This window comes from Salarias fasciatus, chromosome 15 (genome assembly GCF_902148845.1).
Source record: "Salarias fasciatus chromosome 15, fSalaFa1.1, whole genome shotgun sequence".
NCBI lineage: Eukaryota > Metazoa > Chordata > Actinopteri > Blenniiformes > Blenniidae > Salarias > Salarias fasciatus.
In genome coordinates, this window is record NC_043759.1 from 8,271,250 (window position 1) to 8,293,829 (window position 22,580).

At 45.3% G+C, this 22,580-nt stretch overlaps 2 protein-coding genes across 3 annotated transcripts; both read right to left on the minus strand.

Moving 5' to 3' along the window:
• Positions 1–245: 245 nt before the first annotated feature.
• flvcr2b (FLVCR choline and putative heme transporter 2b) lies at positions 246–14,104 on the minus strand. 2 transcript variants are annotated; one of them, XM_030109899.1, is made up of 10 exons: positions 10,398–11,090; positions 9,817–9,958; positions 6,737–6,877; positions 5,718–5,785; positions 5,282–5,385; positions 4,557–4,667; positions 2,708–2,813; positions 2,450–2,561; positions 1,513–1,568; positions 246–404 (listed from the first exon to the last, which is right to left on the minus strand). In XM_030109899.1, the coding sequence occupies exons 1-10, from the start codon at positions 11,028–11,030 to the stop codon at positions 324–326; spliced, it is 1,554 nt and encodes a 517-aa protein (XP_029965759.1). In that variant the 5' UTR covers positions 11,031–11,090; the 3' UTR covers positions 246–323. The 2 variants fall into 2 exon arrangements, with proteins under 2 accessions (XP_029965759.1, XP_029965760.1); XM_030109900.1 differs by lacking the exon at positions 10,398–11,090 and adding an exon at positions 13,061–14,104 and having other exon boundaries at positions 255–404.
• Positions 14,105–14,708: 604 nt separating this feature from the next.
• batf (basic leucine zipper transcription factor, ATF-like) lies at positions 14,709–19,000 on the minus strand. Its single transcript, XM_030109901.1, has 3 exons — positions 18,741–19,000; positions 17,738–17,842; positions 14,709–15,370 (listed from the first exon to the last, which is right to left on the minus strand). Exons 1-3 carry the CDS (start codon positions 18,801–18,803, stop codon positions 15,167–15,169), a joined length of 372 nt encoding a protein of 123 aa, XP_029965761.1. The 5' UTR covers positions 18,804–19,000; the 3' UTR covers positions 14,709–15,166.
• Between the last annotated feature and the right edge of the window lie 3,580 nt (positions 19,001–22,580).

A 22,580-nucleotide genomic window follows, 5' to 3' on the forward strand; every position in this document is an offset into this window, starting at 1 on the left:
TGCTAATTTAAAACAGCAAATAAATACATTCCAAAGGGAAGAGTGACGGATTCAGTGATGATTTGATGGTGAATCAGTTGGTTATGATCACAAGGATCAGCTTTGGTGAAATAAAAAGCAGAATTATCGTGTGAGTCTTTGCAGTGAAGCTCAGAAACGTCAGCAGGCGGGTGAAAGGGTGCTCAGCAGGTGATTCAGGTCAGAGTGTGGTGATTTCTCCGTGCTCCTACCTTAGTGCATCTGTGTGTCGAGCTAAGATTTGAGAGGAAAGGTTTTTTTTTTTTTTTTTTTTTTTTTTTTTGTGAAGCAGAAATATTGATTGATCAGGCTTGAGAAGGAGGAGTCTGCTGCTGGGAGATTAGCGCTGTCGCTCCGTAGTCTTGTCCCGACATCTGTGCTTCCGCCTAAAACAACAGCTACTGATCACTTCTCATCCAGGGAGACAGAGAGGAGCGAGGCCCCGAGTCTGGGCTGAAGTCTGCTTTTGATTCACACATTGAATTTGGACTCAAATTATTTTATTATGAATGAAGCTATATGAAGTCTGTTTGTTTTTTTTTGTGACTTTGTGATTGTTTTCAATGGATGAACTTGTGATTAAAGCTTTATAAATGGAGAATTTAGCCGTCAGATCTTTATGAAAAACTTCACCACAGAACTCGGGGTCCCGCCCAGAAACAGAGAGAACTGCTAATGTGACAGAACTGGCTAAAAACAGACAAAAATCACAACAATTTGACACAACATTCACGTTCACTCGTCGATACGCTCGTTTACACACAAATGTCTGACGCCGCAGAACTGCTAAACAGTAAGAAGAATGGCTTTTGAAGCCTATAATCTCACAAAATCTAAATTAAATGACTGTTTTTTTTGTAATCACCCTTTGTCTTTCTCCTGTCTTTTCCTTCCATAAACTGATCTTTCCTTTAAAAAGTAATCTTTCTGATGATACACTGTTTTAAACCTCTCGTCTAGTGTTTTCATTGGGCATTGTAATGTATTCGTAACACACAGTTGGTGCAAACAAGCGGGTCGGCTGAGGATCACAGAAGAAATAACACGTTAAAAAAATCCACATGTGACCTTGACAGCGTTCCTTTGGGCAAGCGTCCTCCTCCTGACATTTCAACTTGTCACATTTAGAAAAGAGTGGGTGTTACAAAAAAAATCTAAACTCTTCATGTTCTGCCATTAACCCTTTACGAGAAACTGACTAATAATAATGTTGACGGCTGGACAACTAAGATTTTTGTGAGACATTTCGATCCTGCGGTCTTCTCCTGAATACTGCCTGGTACTTACAATGATCTACAATAAAATGACGTCCCTCCTGAAAACAGGTTGGTTCTGTGATCATTATCAATGTAAACAAGACAAAGAATTTCCTCGTGCAGTAGTCAATATTTTTAGCACGTGCTTTTCTTTTTTCTCGTTTGTTTTGCAACGACATGTCAAACTGTTCACCGTCAAAAAGACCTTTGGCACTTGATCGTTTGAAAAAACACTTACAGCTGCTTTGGCCTGTTGGTTTGCGTTTTGTCTCCTGAGGTCGGACTTGATTAAACCTGCAAGGAAATAAGGACAGAAAATCAAACCCACATCAGAAGCACATCTTTTAGTCATTAAACAGACTGAATCAGGCAGGGGAAAAGAATAAAAAACAAACATTAAATGGATTTAGATAAAAAAAAAGATACGACATTAGTGATGTAGTGAGGGTGTTTGTCCAGTAGGTGGCTCCAGTGTTCACGCTCACATAACATATTGAACAAAAGTGCTTCAAACTCTTTCCACATGTTAAATATTTTCCAACCAGTGTGGCAAGAAATGCAAAACACAAGACAACAGCTGCCCCTTTTAAATCCAATAACTTCCAACTCCAACGAAAGAAGGCTTTCTCTTGAAAACCTCTGAGCTTCGGAAGTCAATATGTTACAGGGGATGTGAATTTTGGTTGAAAGACAGAAAGAATTTACATAAAATTGTTCTCCGTCTAATAAAAATTCTCAGATAACCAGAAGAGACCTTTCCCTCCTGCATGCGCCGAGTTCCAGCTCTGAGTCAGTCTGCCGACCTTTGTGAGGGACGGATCTTCTGGTAGCTCAAAGTTTAACGCTCCACTGACTAATGCATCTTTTAAAAAGTTATACATTGCTCATGAGAGCCCCGGTGCAGGGACAACGAGCCGTGTTTGTATTGACTCTGGCACAAAGTCTGATTTCTGGTGTGAGAAAACACACTCCTACTAAAAGCAGTGCTGCCGATTAACTGCTGGGTTTCCACCGAGCACATCAAACATTAAAGGAGGCAGATCAGCAGGACGTTTTGTACTGGGAGAGGAAACCGGACTGCCTGGAAAAACCAGAGAGAACATGCAAACTCTACACAGCGGGCAGCCAAAGCAAAAACCTGGAATTGAACCATCTGATGGAAGTTATCTTCATACCTGTCAGAATGGTGCCAATGAGGAGAAAGACACACAGGAAAATGTTTCCTTCCAGCGTTCCAAACTGATCGATGATCTTTCCTTGAGCGATGGTGAATATAATGCCGAACACCTGAGAGCAGAACCGGCAGAATGAAGTAAAACCGACAAGGATGCAAGTTTTCCTAGATCATTTATGCATTGCGGTGAAGGAATGGCATTAGAAAAAGATCAATCCCTCAATTTTCCCTGCATTAGATAAAGATTCTGAGGCAGTACCTGTGCCGAGCAGTTGAGGAGTCCCGATGAGGTTCCCTCTGACTCCGGGTACGTCAGCTCCACCGCATACTCAAACCCCAGAGGCAGGTAGCCCGTCATGAAGAACCTGGACAGACCCGGCGTTTCCTTTCAGCGTTATTGTTAATGTTACGTCAGATGTCATTTCAGCACTCCGCCGTCATGTTAAATCTCATTGTCTCCGCCGGGAGTTTGAGCAGGAATAACGGGTTTTGAAAGTTGTTTAGTGACACCAGGAGTCATTTTCTCTGACTCACTGACAAAACAAGCGAAAGCAAATCAAAAGGTTTTCACGTCGAGGAGCACAAATTAGAAGTGCCTGGCAGTACGCCGTGTGTCTTCCCCGCTGATCAAGTATGCTTTGATGACAAGAATTCAGAGGATCAAACGCGATCGATCTGCTTGACAGATGGTGCAGATGCCTCCATCCAGATGTTTTCAGTCGCCACAGACTAAGAAAAGTATTTTCCATTGGTCGTATAAAACAAGAAATAAAAGAAATAGAAGAAGATGGTTGAAAAAGGCTAAAACAATGCAGGCTGTCTGGCATGCCGACTGCAGGTGTGCATTAAGAAGGTGTGCCATTCAGGGAAAACGACACGCCAACATGCAACTCAAATCTGTGCTACTGAAAAGTTTAATGATTTCAAAACTGCCACGTTGCAAAAGTGCTGCTGGCAACAAATAAAGAAGCACGAAAAGGAAAGACGACTTCCCCCATGAGCGGTGTGATTTTTACAGTTCATATGGGCAATATATCATTTTATATGGGCTCAGCGATGCTTTTACGATGATTATTATCTCATCTAGCTCCACGGTTTTCCCATTTTACTGCCTTGTGTGCGCATTTCCTCTGAGACTCCACGAGTGGAAGATGTTTTCACACAACTGTCGTCTCTGCCGTCCAACAGGTTGGTTTCACTCTGGATGTCCTCAGTCTGAACGCCAGAGTAGTGTAGTGAGAAAAACAGCGAATTATTGATAAAAATATCAACAAAAATATTGAAGGAACCAAACTACCGACCCGAATGACAGGAAACTGTAAATTGTAGACTTCACCCAAGGACTATAGTCCACTCATTCATAACCACACAGATAGAAAAATACAGAGATAGAGACAGAGGGAGATAAGGGGATCGCTTGTATTGTATGTCTGCACTTTACCTTTGCAAACTATGCACAAAAAAGTAGAATGTTTGATACAGTTTTTGTTGTTGTAACAATGCTCCTTGACAAAAAACCCTGACTATTTCCTTTCTGAATGGTGCCATAATAGTAACAAACTGCCATTTGCAGAAAATTGCGGCATAACTATTTGTTTTCTGATTTAAAAAAACTAAAACTGTCCGAATGGCAAACAATATTTTCTCACACTGCTTTTGACTTTTGTTGAGAGTTATAAAAAACAAGCTCTGACAATCAGTAGGCACCTCTCAGTGCAGACACCTATCAATACGAAGTCCTCCAGCCAAATGAATCCGAACTATATTCTCCTTGTTTTCGTGAAAAGTCATCAGAATAAGAAGTTACGTCACTGACATTATCTTCTGCATTAACTTATATGTATTCTGTGTTCTATTCTGTTTGGAGAAACGCTGAAAAGTATTCCCCTCTGGGACCAATCATGCATTTCTATTCTTTTCTATCAGAATTAGAAGACAAAAATGCATTCTGCATGCTGGACTGGTCAGTTGTTTTTCGGAATTGCATAGCATTAATGAAACCAAATTTCCAGATGTTAAAGACAAAGACAACAGAAATAAAGTTTCCAGTGATTAAATAAATAAATAAAAAAGAATAAATAAATAAAATAAATGGATGGGAGGATTACCCGAGAGCTCCACCGGTGATGAAGACCACCCAGAGGTGACCCAGGCTGAGAGTGGCGGCGTAGACGATCATCCCCACCAGAGACATCAGGTAGACTGCAAGAGTCGTCTGTCTGGAAAAAAACAAAACAACACAAAGAAGATGAGAAATATGCTGCATCAAGTTGCAGTGTTCATGATAAACATCAACAAATTCAGACTGTTTTAATGGTCCCTGATCCTGCGGCAGTCTTTCCTCATTCCATTCAAAGGTTAATATGCCGGATAGAACGAAGCATCTGCTTTCCGAGTTGAGCTTGGCAGCTCCTCGGCGAAACAGGCCTCAATCTGCAGTTACTCAGCGCAGCGACAGCTCAACATATGTAAGACACAATGTGTGTGTGTCGGGTGACGGCGTCGGGTCGCGGCAGTGACGAGCGAGGCCGCATTCGCCGCATCGCGGAACACAACTGCTCTCACCACGACGACGACGACGACCGGGGGAATGTCGCCGGGCGGAAACGTGAGAGCTTTGAAAAAAAGCAGTACAGCAGGCTGCAGCTGGATAAACACACACTGACATCCAGCAGACAGCACACACACACACACTCTCAACAGAAGCTGCCGCAGGAAGAACTGAGGGGGAAAATGACAGGAAATAGAAAATAAAATGAAAAACAACAATCTTTTTTTGTTCCGTTTTCTTCTAAACTAGATCGTCGTCTTGTTTCGCCGACGCCAGACTCACTTGTACGTTTTAGTTCTGTCCAACCAAATGCCGCAGATCAGGGAGCCCACCATCCCGGCGATGACGAGGGTCAGGCCGATCCTCCCGGCGTTCACCTCCTCTCCCTCAAGAGTCGGGACACAGTCAAGAGACGCTTCACTTAAAAAAAAAAACTATTCTGCAAACTCAACAGAAGTGACATGATTTGAATAATGAATCCAAAGACCGGCTTCATGATTTAGAGAAGGAAAACACTTTTTTCTGCATCTGATTATCTGACTCATTCATTATTAAAATCACTGCAATATTACCATTCATTAGTGTGAGAACAGCAGTTACAAGGCCAAATATATCAAGCTAAATAACGCTCTGAGCAGCAGCAATAAATGGTCGTCAAACAGAGGAAAGGACACACAAATATTTGCATTTCACAGAGGTGCAGAATACACCGACTTACAGGGTAATGGAAAATAATCATGCGGTTTAACAAGGTCCCGACGGCATAGAAGCAGCCCACGTTCAGACCTGTGAGGCGGAAAACAGCTTCAGAACACAAAACACACCTAAACAATAAAAGAGTTTTATAGAAAAAGAGAACAGCTGTAACCAGCTCACTGTGGCAACGGAGTTAAAGAAATGAGACCCGTGAACCTCATCAGGCCAGATTTCCAAAACAGAGCCGTCCCGACACAATGATTTCTAAAAAAGGATGAATCTTCTCTGAATGGGAGGCTAAAAATAGACAGTCAGGTTTGGGCGTTCAAAAAGACAAACTCTGAGACTCAGAAAAAGTGATGGTTGATAGCGGAGTTTACTTTTTGAATCCAGAGTCGTATCAATGAACGAGAATAGCCTGAATACAGATCGATACGGAGTTTGGCTGAACTGATAGCGGTAGGCGAGGGTAAATAAGCTCGACGCGACGGGGACGGACAGACAGACAGGGACACCTTTGCACTAATAACACACTAATGCTGGTCACATGAGTGAGTCACATGAAGCCGCAGGAGGAAGGTCAAGGCTGAGTCTCTTCCCTTCAGCTGCTCGCAGCCGTCACGCCATTGTTCCTGTGACTCAACGCACTGACTAACGCTCCCGTGGAGAAACAAAGGCTGCCGCTCTGGACCGGCTCTTATCAATAATGATGTAATCGACCGCTTGAATAATGACAGTTCTAATCATTTTACGATCGATCGGTTTATTCAAGCGCGCCTCCGACAAAGTTCATTCATATTCAGCAGCTCGCTCTTTGGATCAGATGGATCTGACTCGTTTGTTAAACATTGTTGGACAATAAACAACCTTTGGACGGGAGCAGGACAGACGCAGTCGCGTCTCAGAGACGTCTCTGGGGACTCTAAATGTCATTTTAATTGACACATAAAGCACTGATTTCAGGAATTATAGTCGGCGAGGTTTAAAAATAAAAATCGCTGCACAATTTCACAGGCCTGGGGAGGAGAGCGGGTGACTAACCGTAAGTGACGATGAGGAGGATGAAGGGCTTGTTGCGGAGCAGCCGTCGGATGGACGCCGTGTAGGAGTAGTGCTCTGGAGGGATGCTCCGAGCGGCGGCCTGGGACTGAGTGGGAGGCAATTTGGGACGCTCCTGGAAGACTGGAGTGCGAAGACATCGGCAGACGATGAGAAAACGAAAACAATCAGCACATAAAACTCAGAGGCAGAGAAGACAGGGTGGACGTCAAGGTGCCTCAAGGTGGAGCTGAAAGCATTTTACAAGGGGAGACTTATTTTTAGTGGAGACGGGATCAAAGGCGGAAGACTAAAACTGAAATAGATGGACTGACCACTGTCACTTCTCCATATGCTCGTCATGGATCTGTCTCACTGAACGTCAGCTTTCAGAATTGGGACAGAAAGTCCTCTGCTCTCTCTGAATTCTCTAAGATCTAAGGTCCTTTCCAGTTCCTCTCCTGAATTTCTTCAACAAAAATTCCTTTCAAGGTGCAAATAAATCAGTGAGGCTCATTTCTGAGCAGAGGCAACATGAAACAGTCAAAATGATTTGGACGCAGCCGAACAGCCGAGTAACACTGTGTTCCGTTCCAGTTTCTCCACCTGAAGAGCGACTGAACTCCTCTCCGTCAGTCGGGGCAGGACCACGGACCCGCAGGGCCTCATGGGGAAACAGATGTCTGTGTTGACATTTTTGGAACCAAGCCAAGCCAAGCAACCCCAAACCCCCACCCCACCACCCCCATCGCCCCAGTGAGGTGACCTGAGGGTGCGCCCGGTCACCCTCTCCACAGCCAGAGAAGAATTTGAAATATGGCTGCACCTTGACAGCACTTTCATTTGAAAAAGTTCCTTTTTTTACGCATCTTTCTTTCCCCGTCCCTCACGTCTCTGTCTCGGCAGATTTCCACGCCTGGACGTTCGTTTAAAGAGGGACGGCAGCCAAACATCCTCCGCCGCCTCCCTCAGCAGCCCGGGGACTCGCAGACCTGCTGCAGGGCTACAGATGGAGCAGCCAGCAGGACAACCCTACACATGGCACGATGCACGCATGTGAAAGGGAGGGCTTCGTGTGTGTGTGTGAGTGTTTGTGTGTGTGTGTCATCTCATGAAATTAGCATAACCGCAGGATACATGGAGAAAGACAAGTTTTCATTTCAGACGCCTGCTGCGACAAGGAGGGCGTCCAACAATACGTCGATGTACAGCAATGAGCAATAACAATAAAGCTCTTATCTTATCTGGAAACAAGACGGATGAATCAGAGTGTGTGTGGAGTGAGTCCCAGTAAAGACGCTTGCCAACATAGTAACTGGTAATATTTACGACTGAAAACGATTAAATTGGGTCAGCTACTCATGTTGACCTGATTCAGTTGCTTTGAGACGCGTCCTACCTGGACATATGAGAAAACGTGTCGACGCCGCCGTTTCTCTGTCACACCAGCCCGACTGGTTCATCAAGGTCTTTCTTCACCCAGCTCCACTCTCAGAGCTTTTAATTGGAACTACCCATCTTCCCATGATTAATTTGAAACAAAAATGAAGTCAATATTGAGAAGCAAGGCAGTGTAATATTACCTACAGGTTATCAGGCATGTTGTTTGAAAGGAGAGCAGAAACAGAGGGAGGACAAGTCAACATCCGACGATCACCTGAGCTGAGGTGAGAACACGACTCCGCCCACGGTCAACCGACCGTTTTATTGTTGCTGCCTTATTTACTTGACTCATACTTGACTTTGCTTCCCATGATCGGTTTAAATTCTGTGGAAAAACATGTTTACTTGGTCAATCTTCATAAAGAATACGAAAACAGGCCTGTTTTTATGTCTCAGTATGAGTCTCAGCAGTGACAAACTGCGTGTAACGTGTTATTCACTGTTCTTTGAAGACGCTATGACACAAATTCTATCTTGCAGATTTGCTAAAATAGTTACTCCAGCTCACTGATTACCCATTTTTCCCTGCACATGTGACCAGGGCTACTTCAGCAATGGATGGATTCAGAATGAATGCCTTGCATAACGTGTGTGTGTGTGTGAGTGTGTGTGTGGTTACACCCAACTTAATACACGAGCAGAGAAAGAGCTGACATTTGCTTTCTGAGGAACAGGAGTCTCCAGTCAAAAGTTGAACCAACCCAGTATAGTCAGCGTGAACGCTGTGCACGGCCGTACTATGAGATGCCTTCACAAGCATCCTTTTGTGTTTTAGGAATGCTGCTGAGCGCCCCCTCGCTCGCTGCCTCCGTCCCGACAGCACAACAGTGTCTTCATGAAGCTCGCTTGAATTTACAAAGTCGATATAGTGGTCCACTCATGGCTTCATTTCTGAATGAATCCCCACTGATGTCCCACCTCAGTGACTGACAGGGCCTATGAACGAATGAATGAATGAAAGCGGATGTTCTCCATGTCAAACGCTCAACTTCTGATAGATCATGTGATCTCTGCGTATGGAGGTCGCAGAAGAGAGAAAAAAAATGCACATTTTTCTCACAGATCACGTCCTGTTCGTCGTGTCTGGTCTTGCCACTTCCCTCTCCTGAAAGCTTTTAGTCTTTAGTCAGCACAAGTCCTCGAAATGAAACTACGGACATCACTGTATGGGAGACTTTGCGCTTTTCCCTTGACCTCGCCTCCATTTTAACAAAGCTCCCCTTCAGGAGAGGTCGCTGCAGGTCAGCGCTCCGTCTCCGTCACTGAATAGTGCTTCTTGTTACGGTGGAAATCAGGTGTAAATTAAAACCATAATCGGGTCAGTCCACTGAATAAGAAATTCCCACTGGCCTCGGTGAGTCAGGAGCCGAATGATGGACGTGGAAACGTCGGAGCGCTTTTTGAGCACAATGAGGGAAAGTTTGAAAGATGGGAAAAGTAAGCCGTTACTGTCCTGATGGTCATTTACAAAAGAAATCCCACAGGTTCAAGTCTAATCACGTATAGTGGGAATCACGCTGCACTGCACAAAGCAGAAAGAAAATACAGCCAAAAGGTTTAATATTTCCCCTCTGGATTAGTTTTAAAAAGGGACCCATAAACAGTTTGAATTTTAAAGTCCTTCAACCCAGTCACCTTACCAAAGACAACAAGGACGAAGAGGAAGGTCGCCACTCCTGCAGTTATGTAAAACATGATCCTGATGTGGTGAGCCAGCTCGTCCATGTCGTCCACGTTGGGCACCAGGACCGGAGGCACGAGGAAGCCGATGGCGATGCCCAGCTGCATGACCACAAGCACATTGAACACAAATTAACCCAAAAAAAACTATCAATTACTTGTTCTGAAGCAATAAAAAAATGGTAATTATTGTAAGACGTTTAAACTGGAAAAAAGGTTGCCAACAGATTTTGGCTGAGAAATACAATACGCATAGACCACAACATCTGCTTCACAAGAAAAAACCTCACCAAAGTTTTAAGATATAAAACAAAACCCACCTTTTTGTCATCTTACTGGTTTAAAACAAAATTCCACCAAAATGTGTTTTACATTCGCAGCTCTGAGCCGAACAACACACTGGTTTCTCACACCAAGACTCTAGAAGTCCCATGTGCCTCTGGTATCCAGCCAAGCCTGCATATCTCCAGGCAGCTGTTCGACAGTCCCCTCAACAAACACACCGTCTATTCCAGCAGGACCAAACATCTGTCAGACAAACCTGATATCCCAGAACTCCAATGGAACAAGCAGTGGAAAGCTCTTCCTCTGAAAACCAGACCGAAGCGAGGTAGGACGGAATGCCGAGGACGTACGCAGACGCCACCGCCGTCACGAACTGGCCGAAGAACGTGAGCGGGAAGAGCGAGGGACTGGCGCTTCCGACTTTGATCCAAGCGCCGATGCAGTTGAAAGCGGAGCCGACGAGGATGACGTCCCGGACGCCCTTGCTGTGCAGGAGCCAGAGGACGGGCAGGATGAGCGGGAGGTACGTCACCAGGTAGATCATGGACAGCCAGTCGATCGCCAGGGCGTCGATGTTGTAGAACTTCATGAAGATGTTGCTGATGATGCTGTACTGCAGCCAGGCGAAGCCGTTGCTGGCCGAGAGGGCGCCGAAGATGAAGAGCATGAGCCAGCGCCGATGGTAAAGCCTGACGTCGGCCTTCGGGATGAGCTTCGCCCGGTCACCCCATCGGGACCCGGCGGAGAAGGCTCTGTCCAGGGGTCCTGGACTCCACCGCTGCGGGGCCAGGCTTGGAGCGAGATCCATTCCAGCCTTGGACCACATCCATCCCTCTCCGCCGAGTTCAGGATTTGCACGGTGGCCTTTCAGGGTATTGTTCTGCGGCATTTGGGCTGCGCTGAAGCGGGAACCCTGCGACGTGCGAGGCGAAGAGGTCCTCCGATTTCGGAGTCGGTACTCTTAACCGCTCGCTGTCCTGTATGCAAAGCAGCTGGAAGGAGGGCAGGGAGCGAGCGCTGATTAACTTTCTATTGTCCAACCGGCGTCCTCGAGCCCTTCGGCGCTCGTTCCATGTGATAGCACAGCGCCGCTCTGCCGCACGCCCATGTGCTCATTACGCTCAGGCCTGGCATGTGAGCAGAATCTAGGAAATCTTACAATGTAGAAACCACTTCTATGACCCCTTGGTATAATGACTGACACAGAAAACCAATTCTGAGACACTTTGGGGGAAATCAGTGATGAATAGAGATGTGATTCTGGGACAAGGGACAGAATCATTACTCTTATTTCATTAGCGCCGCTGGCTGTGTCTCATCAGTGGCAGAAGGAAGGTTAGAATAGCGCTTATTGTCTCAATACATAAAGACGGGGATCTGAACGCTTCCACACAATCCAAAAGTTTACAAATGTTCGTCCTTGTTTGTTTAAACTCCATCCAAACTCTGAAGTGTTTTCGGTGCTAAATGATGACTTTTCTTTGACATTTACTCGGAGTTGACGTTAAGGTGACTCAAGTGTTGTTTGTGAAGAAACTTCCAAGTGTCAACTCTGATACATGTCTGCTTTTACCGACAAAGGCACACTGCTGATCTTTGCACTCTCTCCTGCTTATTTGGCTGTTTTTGTGTGAATTTCAAAACGCTCTGCAGCCATTGTTTAAGTAAAAAAAAAAAAAACTGCAATATTAACAACACACCAACAGCTTTCTTATTTCACGGCTACATGTTTTTTTGCTTGTTTTTTTTTTAAACTTACAAGTGTATCATAAATTCTTACCTGCTGTTTGTGTTCAACCACATATTATGGCTCATATAACGTTATTGCCATATGCTGCCTTGACTGTACTGTACACACAGGACATCCAGACAACTTTAATTAGATTTGGTGTGTTTTATCTTTTGCAGATTGGCTCATAAAAATGGTGAGGCTACAGTTAGTGTATGGAGGCTCAGCTAATGAGAAGGACAGACAGCTTCTCCTTGACCCCCACACACATGCTTTAACCCCCCCCCCCCCCCCCCCCCCCCCCTTTGGTTCCAGTAACCCCCACAGGAACATCTCTCCCACGGGAAACTGGACAGGAGGCAATTCGCAAACACAGCTGTGAGAACAAACTCACATAAATTGAAATAGTGTTTCATATCAATGAGCTTTGGAGGATGTTTAATAAGTTAATTCTGTGTTTAAAACAGAGGCTTGTTTGAAATTTAAAACATTGTGATTGTCCAGATAGCCCACACCCATCTTGCATTTCTTTCTTTCTGCCAAAAACCTTACATTTTTCATTTTTCCAACGCGTTTAACTGCACAGTCTTAAACCATTTCAGTCAGGCAAGGCAGCAGTGAAACACTTTGATTTGTTTTGCACAAAGACACACTAGCCTGAACTTGCTAAATATTATGTCTTTCTTGGAGATGTTTTGGGGAGAGGCTAATCTTTGTGCTCATCATGTTTAATAATTGTAAGAACACACTGAACCTTTATCTGCAAACTTCTGTCAATCATCAAAATACTAGTTGTTTGTGTTGGGCTTTCAATTGGTGGGAAAAGATGGCACACTGAGCATCTTCTTGAAGTTTTCTTTATTTGTGGACCTGTTAAAGTTCTGTTAAACTCACATAATGAATGAAGGCTCAGATCACATTTGTCCTCATGAAGCCCGGTGAGTTAATTTGTATTCATTAATGAAAGCATGATGTCATTTAATCGGCAATTTCAGATTACATTTTCACCAAGCTTAATGCTTGGATGCACTGGAGGTGCTTTGCGGTCGCATGAACGTGCGTAATTACGCAAAATCGTCCAACAGGTGAGGAAATGCACGAGATGTGAAGGAACTGATGAACCACCGACAGGCCAAACCAGTAACCCCAGGGGACCAGTTTCCTCTGGACCTTTCTGAACCACATCCTACCTGATTCCCGAACACCCCTATGGAGCAGGCGGTGGACACCTCCTCCGAGCCGAACCACACGGACGCCATCCTGGACGGCATCCCGAGGATGAAGACCTGCGCCAGGGAGCAGCAGAACTGGCCCAGGAAGGTGACGGCGAACAGGTCGGGTCTGACGCTGGCCACTTTGATCCACGTCCCCGCGCAGTTGAGCGCCGTGGCCACCAGCGCGATGACCCGCAGCCCCTTGGTGTCCAGCAGCCAGGTGACCGGGAAGACGAGCGGGATGTATGTCAGCATGTAGATCATGGACATCCAGTCTATGGTGAAGGCGCTCACGCCGTAGAACCTGGTGAAGATGTTGCTGATGATGCCGTACTGTATCCACTGGTAGGAGTTGCAGAGCGAGTAGGAGCTGAAGAGGAGGACGATCATCCAGCGCCGCTTGTACAGCCGGGTGGGCTGCAGCGCCGCGCCGCCCGGCGCGTCCGGTGCCCCGAGGCGCCGCGCCGCCTCCAGCTTCGCCTGGCTCTCCGGGTCCGTCTTATTATTACACTCATCTCCGTTGAGTTTGGAGTCGCAGGACGCTTGTCTGTCGTTCATGTTCACCGGGTCCTCTCAGTGCACACATGGGAGTCACGGCTCCGAAAAAAAAGTGAAGTCCCCCCGGTTTCTCAAAACTTCTGCAAACTGATGATCAGGACGGAAAAAGTTTTCTGAAAAGTCACGGAGCAAAACTTCGGCCCCGTGTCACCGAAACGAGGCGAGGCGGCTTCATGTGACGGGCAGGCTCGTGTCCAAGGTTATATTAGAAATCTCCAGACTTTTTTATCTTCAACGGTGACGCAAGAAACAACTTCCAGTGTGAGCGGCTTCCCCTCCGTCCATTCACTGATTTCCTCAATGGGAGGGAGTCTGTCAACTCACCCAACTTCACACACCTCGCACGATCAAGCGCGGCCGAGAATAATACAAAACAAACCGGTCTGTTTTACTTGGAGGAAATCTCCTTGCGGGCAGCACGTGCCGCCGACCCTCCACCCGGACCTAAAACCACTTCGGGGATCTGGTCCGACCACCACAGTCAAGGGCGGAGTTACAAGAGCTGCTCTTTCAGCTATCTGATCAGCCTGGAACACTGACTTATCTGCCCCCTGCACCATCTGCGACGCCCTTTTCTGTTTGCAAAAATATATATTCGGTATCACAACTGTAAAAAGAAAAAAAAAGTGATTTATTATACAATTTATAGCCCGCGTCCTTTGTCCAAAAACTAAACAGATCACAGATTAATAATTTGGAACATTTTATGACTAAGCGTAAAGCTGCATTTATGATGAAATATAGTTCATAACCAGACAAAATAATCTGTAAATCCTCCTAGTTTTCAGCTTTATACTGTCTCCTACTGTGACTTCCGCTGTCGTTCTGGTCAACAGTGCCATCTAGGGTTTACTTTACAGTGGTTGACAATATCAGCAGCACTCAAACTACACTGCTTGAAGGCAACAACAACATTAAAAATAATAACTCCTTTAAGGACACACATGATCATCCAAAAGGTGTCACATTTAATAAATAGATCTGCTGGCTCTTGTCACACATCAGCTTTCTCACCAGTACACATGTCAAGATCCTTTAAAATGCCCCTTCTTTCTTGCTTGCTTTCTGGTGCACGTAAGCCTTTCTTTTACAGGGATCTTGACTTTACATTCTCTTTGTCCACATTCAAATTGGTCAGAAGCTCCTGAGCAATGTCGATCAACATTTACACAGTGAAACAAAACGACGAGGGGGGGAAAAAAACCCACAAGACATGACGGAATGATGAAAATAAGCAATTTACAAAAATATAGCCTGAGTCACCTAAAACATACTCGGTCAGTCATTTCTCCCAATGTAAACAAAGACTGGTTGATAAATCTCCTCATGAAGGTCACAAACAGGTCACTGGTCAAAAAGAAAACATTGAGCAGAAGCTAAATAAATAGTTTGGAATACTGGGAGATTCTGTGCTCAGGTTTTTTCTTTTTTCTTTACAATTCGGCATCTCTAGACACATCTCCAGTCTCTTTCCATTGAGGTCAGTCGTCTGTTTCGCAGCACATCTTGGGTTAGTCGGGCGGGTCAGGGCTGGTAGTGTGGGACAGCGATGTGCTGGTGGTAGCTGCCGTGGTGAGGAGGGTAGAGGAGGTCGGGGGTCTGCGGCGCCAGGCCGGTGCACAGCGGCTCGTGGCTGCTCAGCACGGACGTCAGGTACTTGGCCTCCTCCGTCAGCTGCTTCACCTCCTTCCTCAGGGCGGCGTTCTCCTTCTCCAGGTTCTCGCTCTCCTGGAAACCCAGAGGGGAGGAAGTTCAGGCATAAATTCATCCTTCAAACAGCAAAACAGTGCTTTTAATGTGAAATCTGTTGTGCTTTTATCATCTGCAGCTGGTGTTACACGCCAAACTCAATCACATAAGTATGCATTTTAACTAAATATGCCTCAGAATTAGAGAACCACTACTCTGTTTAGCTCTTCCAGATAAAAAGTCAAACTGATTACTGTTGTTGTTCTGCACAATTCAGACCTTAAACTCTAAAGGAACTTTCTGAAGTTTAACATAGTTAATGTTTAACGTGAAAACACAGTCAGGTCGCTGTTTTTATGCAGACTTACTGTAAATGGCGTCAACAGTAGTCTGGTGAATGACTTTTACAGTCATCCAATTGCTGATTGATCTGTTTTTAATCTGTTTCATTCATTCCAAAACAGCACCTGGGTTTCATTGAAAGTTTCAGACTGTTACATTTTACAGCCACACATTTGGACTTTACTTTACTTATGTAAGTAGCCTTGCAGATGCTAACATGCTACAATGTTAGCCAAGTGCAGCTAACAACGTGGATCTGCTCTGCATCTGCAACATAACCGTAAAAAAGCATGTTTTGTTTTTCAAATCAGCGCAAAGATCAGAACCAAGTCTTTCTAAGTGAGAGTTTCATTCCCTCATAAAGATTGCCTGCAATTCTATGGTATTTGTAATAAAACTTTCTCTTATGTGAGGATAAATGTAGCAATGCATTAATTAGTACTGCAAAAATATCAGTGTCATTAATATGAAATGTTCCTTTTATTAATAAATACATTTTAAATCATTAGTTAAGTGTCCCAAAAGGCAAAAAAAAAAAAAAAGTACTAGTATTCTAACCATGACATTAACAGAAACTACAGCAGTTCACTGCAGCAGCTGCACAATCAGAAAACCTGCCGCTTGAAGCATTTTAAGTCTTTCAAAACAAAGTGGGTCAAGGTGTCGTTCTCACTGATCGACAACTTTCAAATACTACAAATAGAGAGAGCGTATATACGTCAGTGCTTGACACACTTTGTTTTTGTGCGGGGAATGGCAGTGGTGGAGAAATCTCCCACTTTGCTGAAGAAAAGGTCATCTCTTTATGGGCCAGAGATTAAAACGCTGAGCTGTGAAGCTTTACTGTCACAGAGGCTCTGGGCAAACCCCTGCTACTTGCGTCACTTAGTCAAATGCAGCCCACTGATAACACTGCTTTACAAGAAGTGACTGCCTTTCTCTCCCCGTCTGCCCACGACGTACTGCATTCAAGCTCATTTACACAGAAGAGAAGAAGAAAAAAATTACTACAGAAGAAACAGGAAACCAGCCACCGTGTCACTGAGAGGGAAAAATTCACCTTCCTGTTTATGTAGTGAGACTGTGAAAGTAAAACCACAGACTATGCTCTGTGGTCCCCTGGCGTTCTCTGTGACTTTGTGAAAGAGGAAAAAAGAGGTTGAATATATACGCCATATTTCACTAGAAGGACGCTGGTGAATTCAAATGAGTTACTTTGAATCTTCACCCGTCTACAGTGCAGCTTTGCTGAAGATCAGAATCAGGAGCTTTACTGAGAACCTCATGTTGACCGAGCACATTTATCAAAGCATTTATTTTGTTGCAGAAACGAGTCTCACGGCAGGTGGACATGTGGTCCGATGGGCTGATGTCAGAAGAACTGAAATCAATCAATGAAGAGATGCGAATAAACTGAACATGGCGTCCACAGAGCTGCTCTCTGCTCCGGCTGGCTGAATCCTGGACTGACTATCATCCGCGACATGCTACAGGCTACGGGCTAAAATAAAACGAGCAGTGAACAGAGGGCAGGGTGCTCCTCTTGTTACATGCAGTGCTCAATCCCTGGCTCTGGATTCATTCTGCTGCAACAACAAAAAAAAAAAAGGAGTGATTGCCCACACGTGCTAATTTATTCCTTAATTTTCTGCAAACACACAGAGCAGCGTCCAAGCGTGCAGCCCGACAGAAGCCATGACACATCGCCACATGGTCAGGTAGCGTTTTATAAATACACAGCAAAAATAGGCCTCAGTGTGTTGCACGGGTTCATAAAAAGCATTTCGGACGGTATTATGTGGGTCATTAGAACTAAATCAGGAACTTTTAGGACGCTCAACAATCACTGCTGCGTCAGGGCGGTTCATATGAATGTATCTTAAGAGTGCATGCATCTCCCTTTCTCTGGAATTTGAACTTATTAATGCCTTTTCTAGCAAACTTTGTCTAGTGTGTGAGCTTTAGCCAGGCTGCCCATGTCTCTTTGTTAAACGTCTGAAGGAGCAGAGGTCAGGACGGTGTGAATGAATGTTGAGATGGCTGCAGAGAAGGAGAGGTCCTCACCAGGTGAAGGCTGTCGGCTTTCTGGGTTTGCCTCATCCTGCTTTTCTGAGCGGCGATCCGGTTCTTCTCCCTCCGCATCACCTTCTTTGCGTCGTCTGAGGAGCTCTGGATGAAGCAGAGTGCAGACATTCAGCGGCTTTGCAGGGGACCTGCGGAAAGTCACTCAGCGTCCTGGCTGGTTTCCCCGTTTTCTCGCCTTTAGTGACCGTTTGACGGAAGACGGGCTGAACATCACGCCTAATGAGAAGGGCTGGGCCGGGGAGTGGCTGACTCATCAGTTAGGTACAACTCACACCCTGTTTCATGTCCTGAACACTCCATCTTCTTGGTATCACAATAAGTAATCCTTTTCAAAATGTTGAGTCAGTTCTGCGTCGACGCGGCAGCACATCAGTTTCTCACACATCACTTAAAACGGACCAGTAAATGCTCAACTGCTGAACATGTGTGGCACCGTATCACTGGATGTTATTTCTTTTCAGGAGCAGATCTGAGTGTGAGCGCGCTGCATGACTGGCACACGTGAAAGCAGCCAGCCAGCCAGCCCTGAGGATGCTGGGCAGCGTCTCACATGCACAGAGATGTACAGTACATGCTGTATTCAGCACGCTGTGCTGTCTGTTCCTGACAGCTCACAAGCCATTCACAGTTTGAGGACTTGCAACGAGAGAAAAAAAAAAAAAACAAATAAAAAAACAAAGGATTCCCACTATCTGGGCGAGTGATGAATTTTGCAGTTCACAAAAGCCTACACTTGAGGCGAGTCATGCCTCCAGCCCATGTGTGCATGTGAAACATTGTGAGAAACTGTGAAAAGAGCCCACAAAGGCAAGAGGAGCGAGTCTGTTTCTGCCCAGAAGAGAACTAAGAAGCCATGCAGCCAGGGGACGACTGAGGATGAAGGCATCCAGTCCACATGCTTCGAATGGAGCTTAAACAGTGAAGACCTCTGTGAGGCATCAATGAAAACAGGAGCAGGTGAAGAGAGAACGTGCACACTCACCGGTCTGCTTCCAGGTGACGGGGACTTGTAGCTTGTGCCATTGCTGTCCGAGCCCTGAGCCATAGCCAACCGCGGCGACCGAAACCCTGTGTTGTTGTCCACTTCTGCTTTGGTCTTGTTTTTTCTTTTTTTGTAGTTTGTGTGTGTGTGTGTGTGGTGAATGTGTGTGAGCCCTGGTGAGAAAGAGAGAGAGAACGAGAGAGAGAGGAGGAGACGAGAACGAGTGCTGAGAAGAACTTGGCTCACCACTTAATGAGTAATGAGACTCTTTCTTCCTTCTTTTCTTTGCCCTTCTATCACTCCTCCTCTCTCTCTCTCTCTCTCTCTCTCTCTCTCTCTCTCTCTCTCTCTCTCTCTCACACACACACACGCATCGAGAGACTGTCTGTACAATTAGCTGTATACGTGATGTGGCTTCTGGTAAGAATCGGGGTGAGTTGCATTAGACTGGAAATCACATGTTTGATGGAAAGTGCAAGCACAACAAGCGAATCTAGAGAAATCGAGAAAAATGTCCTGACATGTCATTTCACGCTGACAGTGAGCATCGGGGGATGTTTACAGCCTCACATGTTAAACAGGCGCCCGGTTACCGACAAGAACCTGCAGTTGGCGGCGCCACAGGGTTAAATTAAAACCTAAACTGCAACCGTTTTTAACTTGAATTCAGTGCGGTTTTGCATTTGTGGCGCCAGGGCACTGTGGGAATTCCTTCTTCCTCTTTTTTCAGTTGATACTACTGTGTGTTTCGACTTGATCCCCAAGAGACGGCACATCCCAAAACTCCACATGGATGACTGATCTCTGAGTATTTACACGATTCATGGTGATTTCCAAGGTTGTGAGACACTTCAAAGCTTGACAGCAGCTGCACAACAAGTGACACAGTGTTCAGAGAATCAGGGAAATGGCTCCAAACCCCCCCAATGCAGAAACTACAGACCCCCCCCCCCCAATTTCTGTCTCTCTAAATGAATCGTTGTGAAAATCCTAAAGTGCGGGAAATCCTCGAGAACATGTACACTTTGCAGAGTTTTGAGATATACTGAACGTAGATAGACATAGGGGAAAACGAGTGTTTGCAACACACACACACACACACACACACACACACACACACACACCGATGACTCATCAAACAGAAAATCCTGATAAAACTGGATGGTGTGATGAATCTAAAGTCGTGGTGCCCTTTACTTGTTAGTCCTTTTCTTCTTGTTTGCCCCCATCACGCGATAGCATTTGGTGGTGCAAGAACAAGATTTTCTTGTGAGAAAAAAAAAAAAAAAAGAATCAGGACTAAAACAGCTTTGCTTGGCAGAACAGTCCTCCCACACAAAAACATGTTCCACCATCACAGGAATTTTGAAGAGCTTGGGCAAGGGCAGACATTTCTAATACTTGGCATTTAACGCTGTCCAAAAGAGTTGAGGCTGTAAAAAAGAAAAGAGAGGCTAACGAGGGAATCTGATTATTCAATTTCGACTTAACCGAGACCTGAATGTGGTGTGATGAAAACACAGAGCCAGGATAGATCAACACACGTCTGCTGACTAGAGTTTGATTTGGTTAACTGTCTGAGGTGCTCAAAAACATTGATCAATTCAAATTCATTTACCAATGCTTGTCACTCTAAATGCCGCTGTTTGGGATCTCAAAGTCGACTTTACGTAACAATCGGTAAATAACTGATGAGCACAGCTGTGAGGAGAAACCGTGGTATTCTCTGTTTTGATCAGTTCACTCGGAAAAACCCTCCGTCTTTCCGTAGATACCAAACTGAGATGCCCTCATCTGTGATCTCCTCTGCTTGGAAGTGACCGTAGGAGGTTTCGAACAAATGCCAGAATATTAAAAGGTTTGTTTAGACGCTGATGACTGCAAAATAACAATACTTGCACATATTGTGGGTTAAATATGTACAACAGAATAAAGGACATCCATGAGTCACTGTATCAAACGTGCAAAAGTCCAGTCTGCAGAAAATGATGCTGTTATTTTCACTTCTTGTCTTTTTTTGGCCTGGTTTTAACAAAGTCATCATCATTTGCACAGGAACATCATGATTAAAATAAGAAAATAGATGGAGATAGACAAATTATTACAACTTTTTAGAAGGATTCCTTTACCATTATTCAGGTATTAGGTAGGACTTGATCATAAAATCTACATTAAAACATACTTCACTTGTTTGGTTGCCAGCAATGGTTAGTGCTCTCACCTCACAAGGAGAAGGTCATGAGTTCAAACATCTTTCTGTGTGGAGTTTGCTTGTTCTCCCCATGTGTGTGCGCATGGGTTTCCTCCCACAGTCTGTGTGGTTGTCCGTCTGTGTGTGTGCTGCGATGGACTGTCCATAAAAACAGAGAACCGCCGATGATAATGTGACTGAAGAATGTTGGCAGGAGTTACAGCAGGTGAATCAAGTGAATTCAATAACTTAACTGACTGCAATGGTAAAAAAAAAATAAATAAATAAAAGACTGAATAATTTTACAGATTTCCAAAAGAATGAAACCCAACATTTCAGTACACCCACACAGGTGTATTCAGTGGTTGAACAAACCTCTGATCGGAGGTAAAGACTGTGACCACACTGCATGTCAGTGACGGAGGATGATGCTGTCATCCCACACACACCTCAACAAAACTGGAAAATGAGGCAAATGTCAGCAATGCAGGTTGTGCCTCCATGGCCACATCACCCACCGGTGTGGGCGTGCAGACACTTTGGGGGGTGGGGGGTGGGGGGTGGGGGGCTTTTGGTTGTCTGAAACCCACAAAAAACTGCAAAAAGGCTCAATACATATGAACAAATGTTCAAAACCATGATAAACATGAAAGCTACAGCATGTGGGAAAAACCACAAATCTGAGTGAAGTCAAAAGGAAGGAAAATGATATAAAAAATATATATATATACTGTTTTATTCAACTTAGTGAACACACACACACACACGCACACACAGACACACACACACGCGCGCGCACACACACACACACACACATACTGAGGCCATTCCAGTGGCACGAATTACCGTCAAACACTTGCTATAGGACTGGAAAATCCATGCAAAAATCTGCTCAGAAAAGTGAAATGATCACGTCCCACCGCCATTAACACCACATTGCGCCTGTGTATTTAAATTAGTCATTCGGGTTTGCACGCGGCCGGGTAACAGTCTTTATTGTGTTCTCTAAAGCGGTTGGTAAATGTTCTGTGATCAAGCAGTCGAAAAGCACCAATAAATGTAAATTTGAAGTGACTCACCAGCGGCTCTTGAACAACGTGAGTTTGTCGCCCCCTGCGGGGCAGTACTGGACGTTTACGTGTAGTTCCACGTGTCCTCCAGGAGGAGGCGGTGTAGGACAGGCGCTGCAGCAGCTTCATGGAGCAGTTCGAAGGCAACAAGGAGAAAAATAAACATCGATAGCGCTGCTGTGCGGTAAAAATCTGACGCTATATGTTTATGTTGAAAGAGCAGTGTGTGAAAAAGACTGGGTCCCGCTGTATTACTCAGGCTGCACTACAGCGTCTATTCACAGGCGCGATCCCACTACTGAGCGGCACGGGGGCTTTGACCTGCTCCGTTTCCGACCTGGGCCGGTGCACCCCTCCTTAGGCGACCTGGTGGTCCCGGGCTCCCCCAGGAGCACCATATCGATACCGAACTTAGTGCGGACACCCGATCGGCATAGTCCGCTGCAGCTCAGAGCTCCTGAGCTCAAACGATCCGCCAGCCTCAGCCTCCCGGTAGCTTGGATTACAGGCGCGCGCCACCGCACCCGGCGAAAACAGCTCGAGCTCAGTGGGCTTTTGACTTCGACTAAAATGACGTCA

What these genes read in the sequence shown, in the direction of transcription:
- flvcr2b (XM_030109899.1), bottom strand. Translation starts at nt 11,030, where the DNA reads ATGCCGCAGAACAATACCCTGAAAGGCCACCGTGCAAATCCTGAACTC. An exon ending in CTTCGTCCTTGTTGTCTTTG is followed by an intron (nt 6,878 to 9,816) that starts GTAAGGTGACTG and finishes TTCGCACTCCAG; the next exon opens with TCTTCCAGGAGCGTCCCAAA. An exon ending in CCTCCTCATCGTCACTTACG is followed by an intron (nt 5,786 to 6,736) that starts GTTAGTCACCCG and finishes TCCGCCTCACAG; the next exon opens with GTCTGAACGTGGGCTGCTTC.
- batf (XM_030109901.1), bottom strand. Translation starts at nt 18,803, where the DNA reads ATGGCTCAGGGCTCGGACAGCAATGGCACAAGCTACAAGTCCCCGTCA. An exon ending in CGTCACCTGGAAGCAGACCG is followed by an intron (nt 17,843 to 18,740) that starts GTGAGTGTGCAC and finishes TGCTTCATCCAG; the next exon opens with AGCTCCTCAGACGACGCAAA. An exon ending in AAGCCGACAGCCTTCACCTG is followed by an intron (nt 15,371 to 17,737) that starts GTGAGGACCTCT and finishes CTGGGTTTCCAG; the next exon opens with GAGAGCGAGAACCTGGAGAA.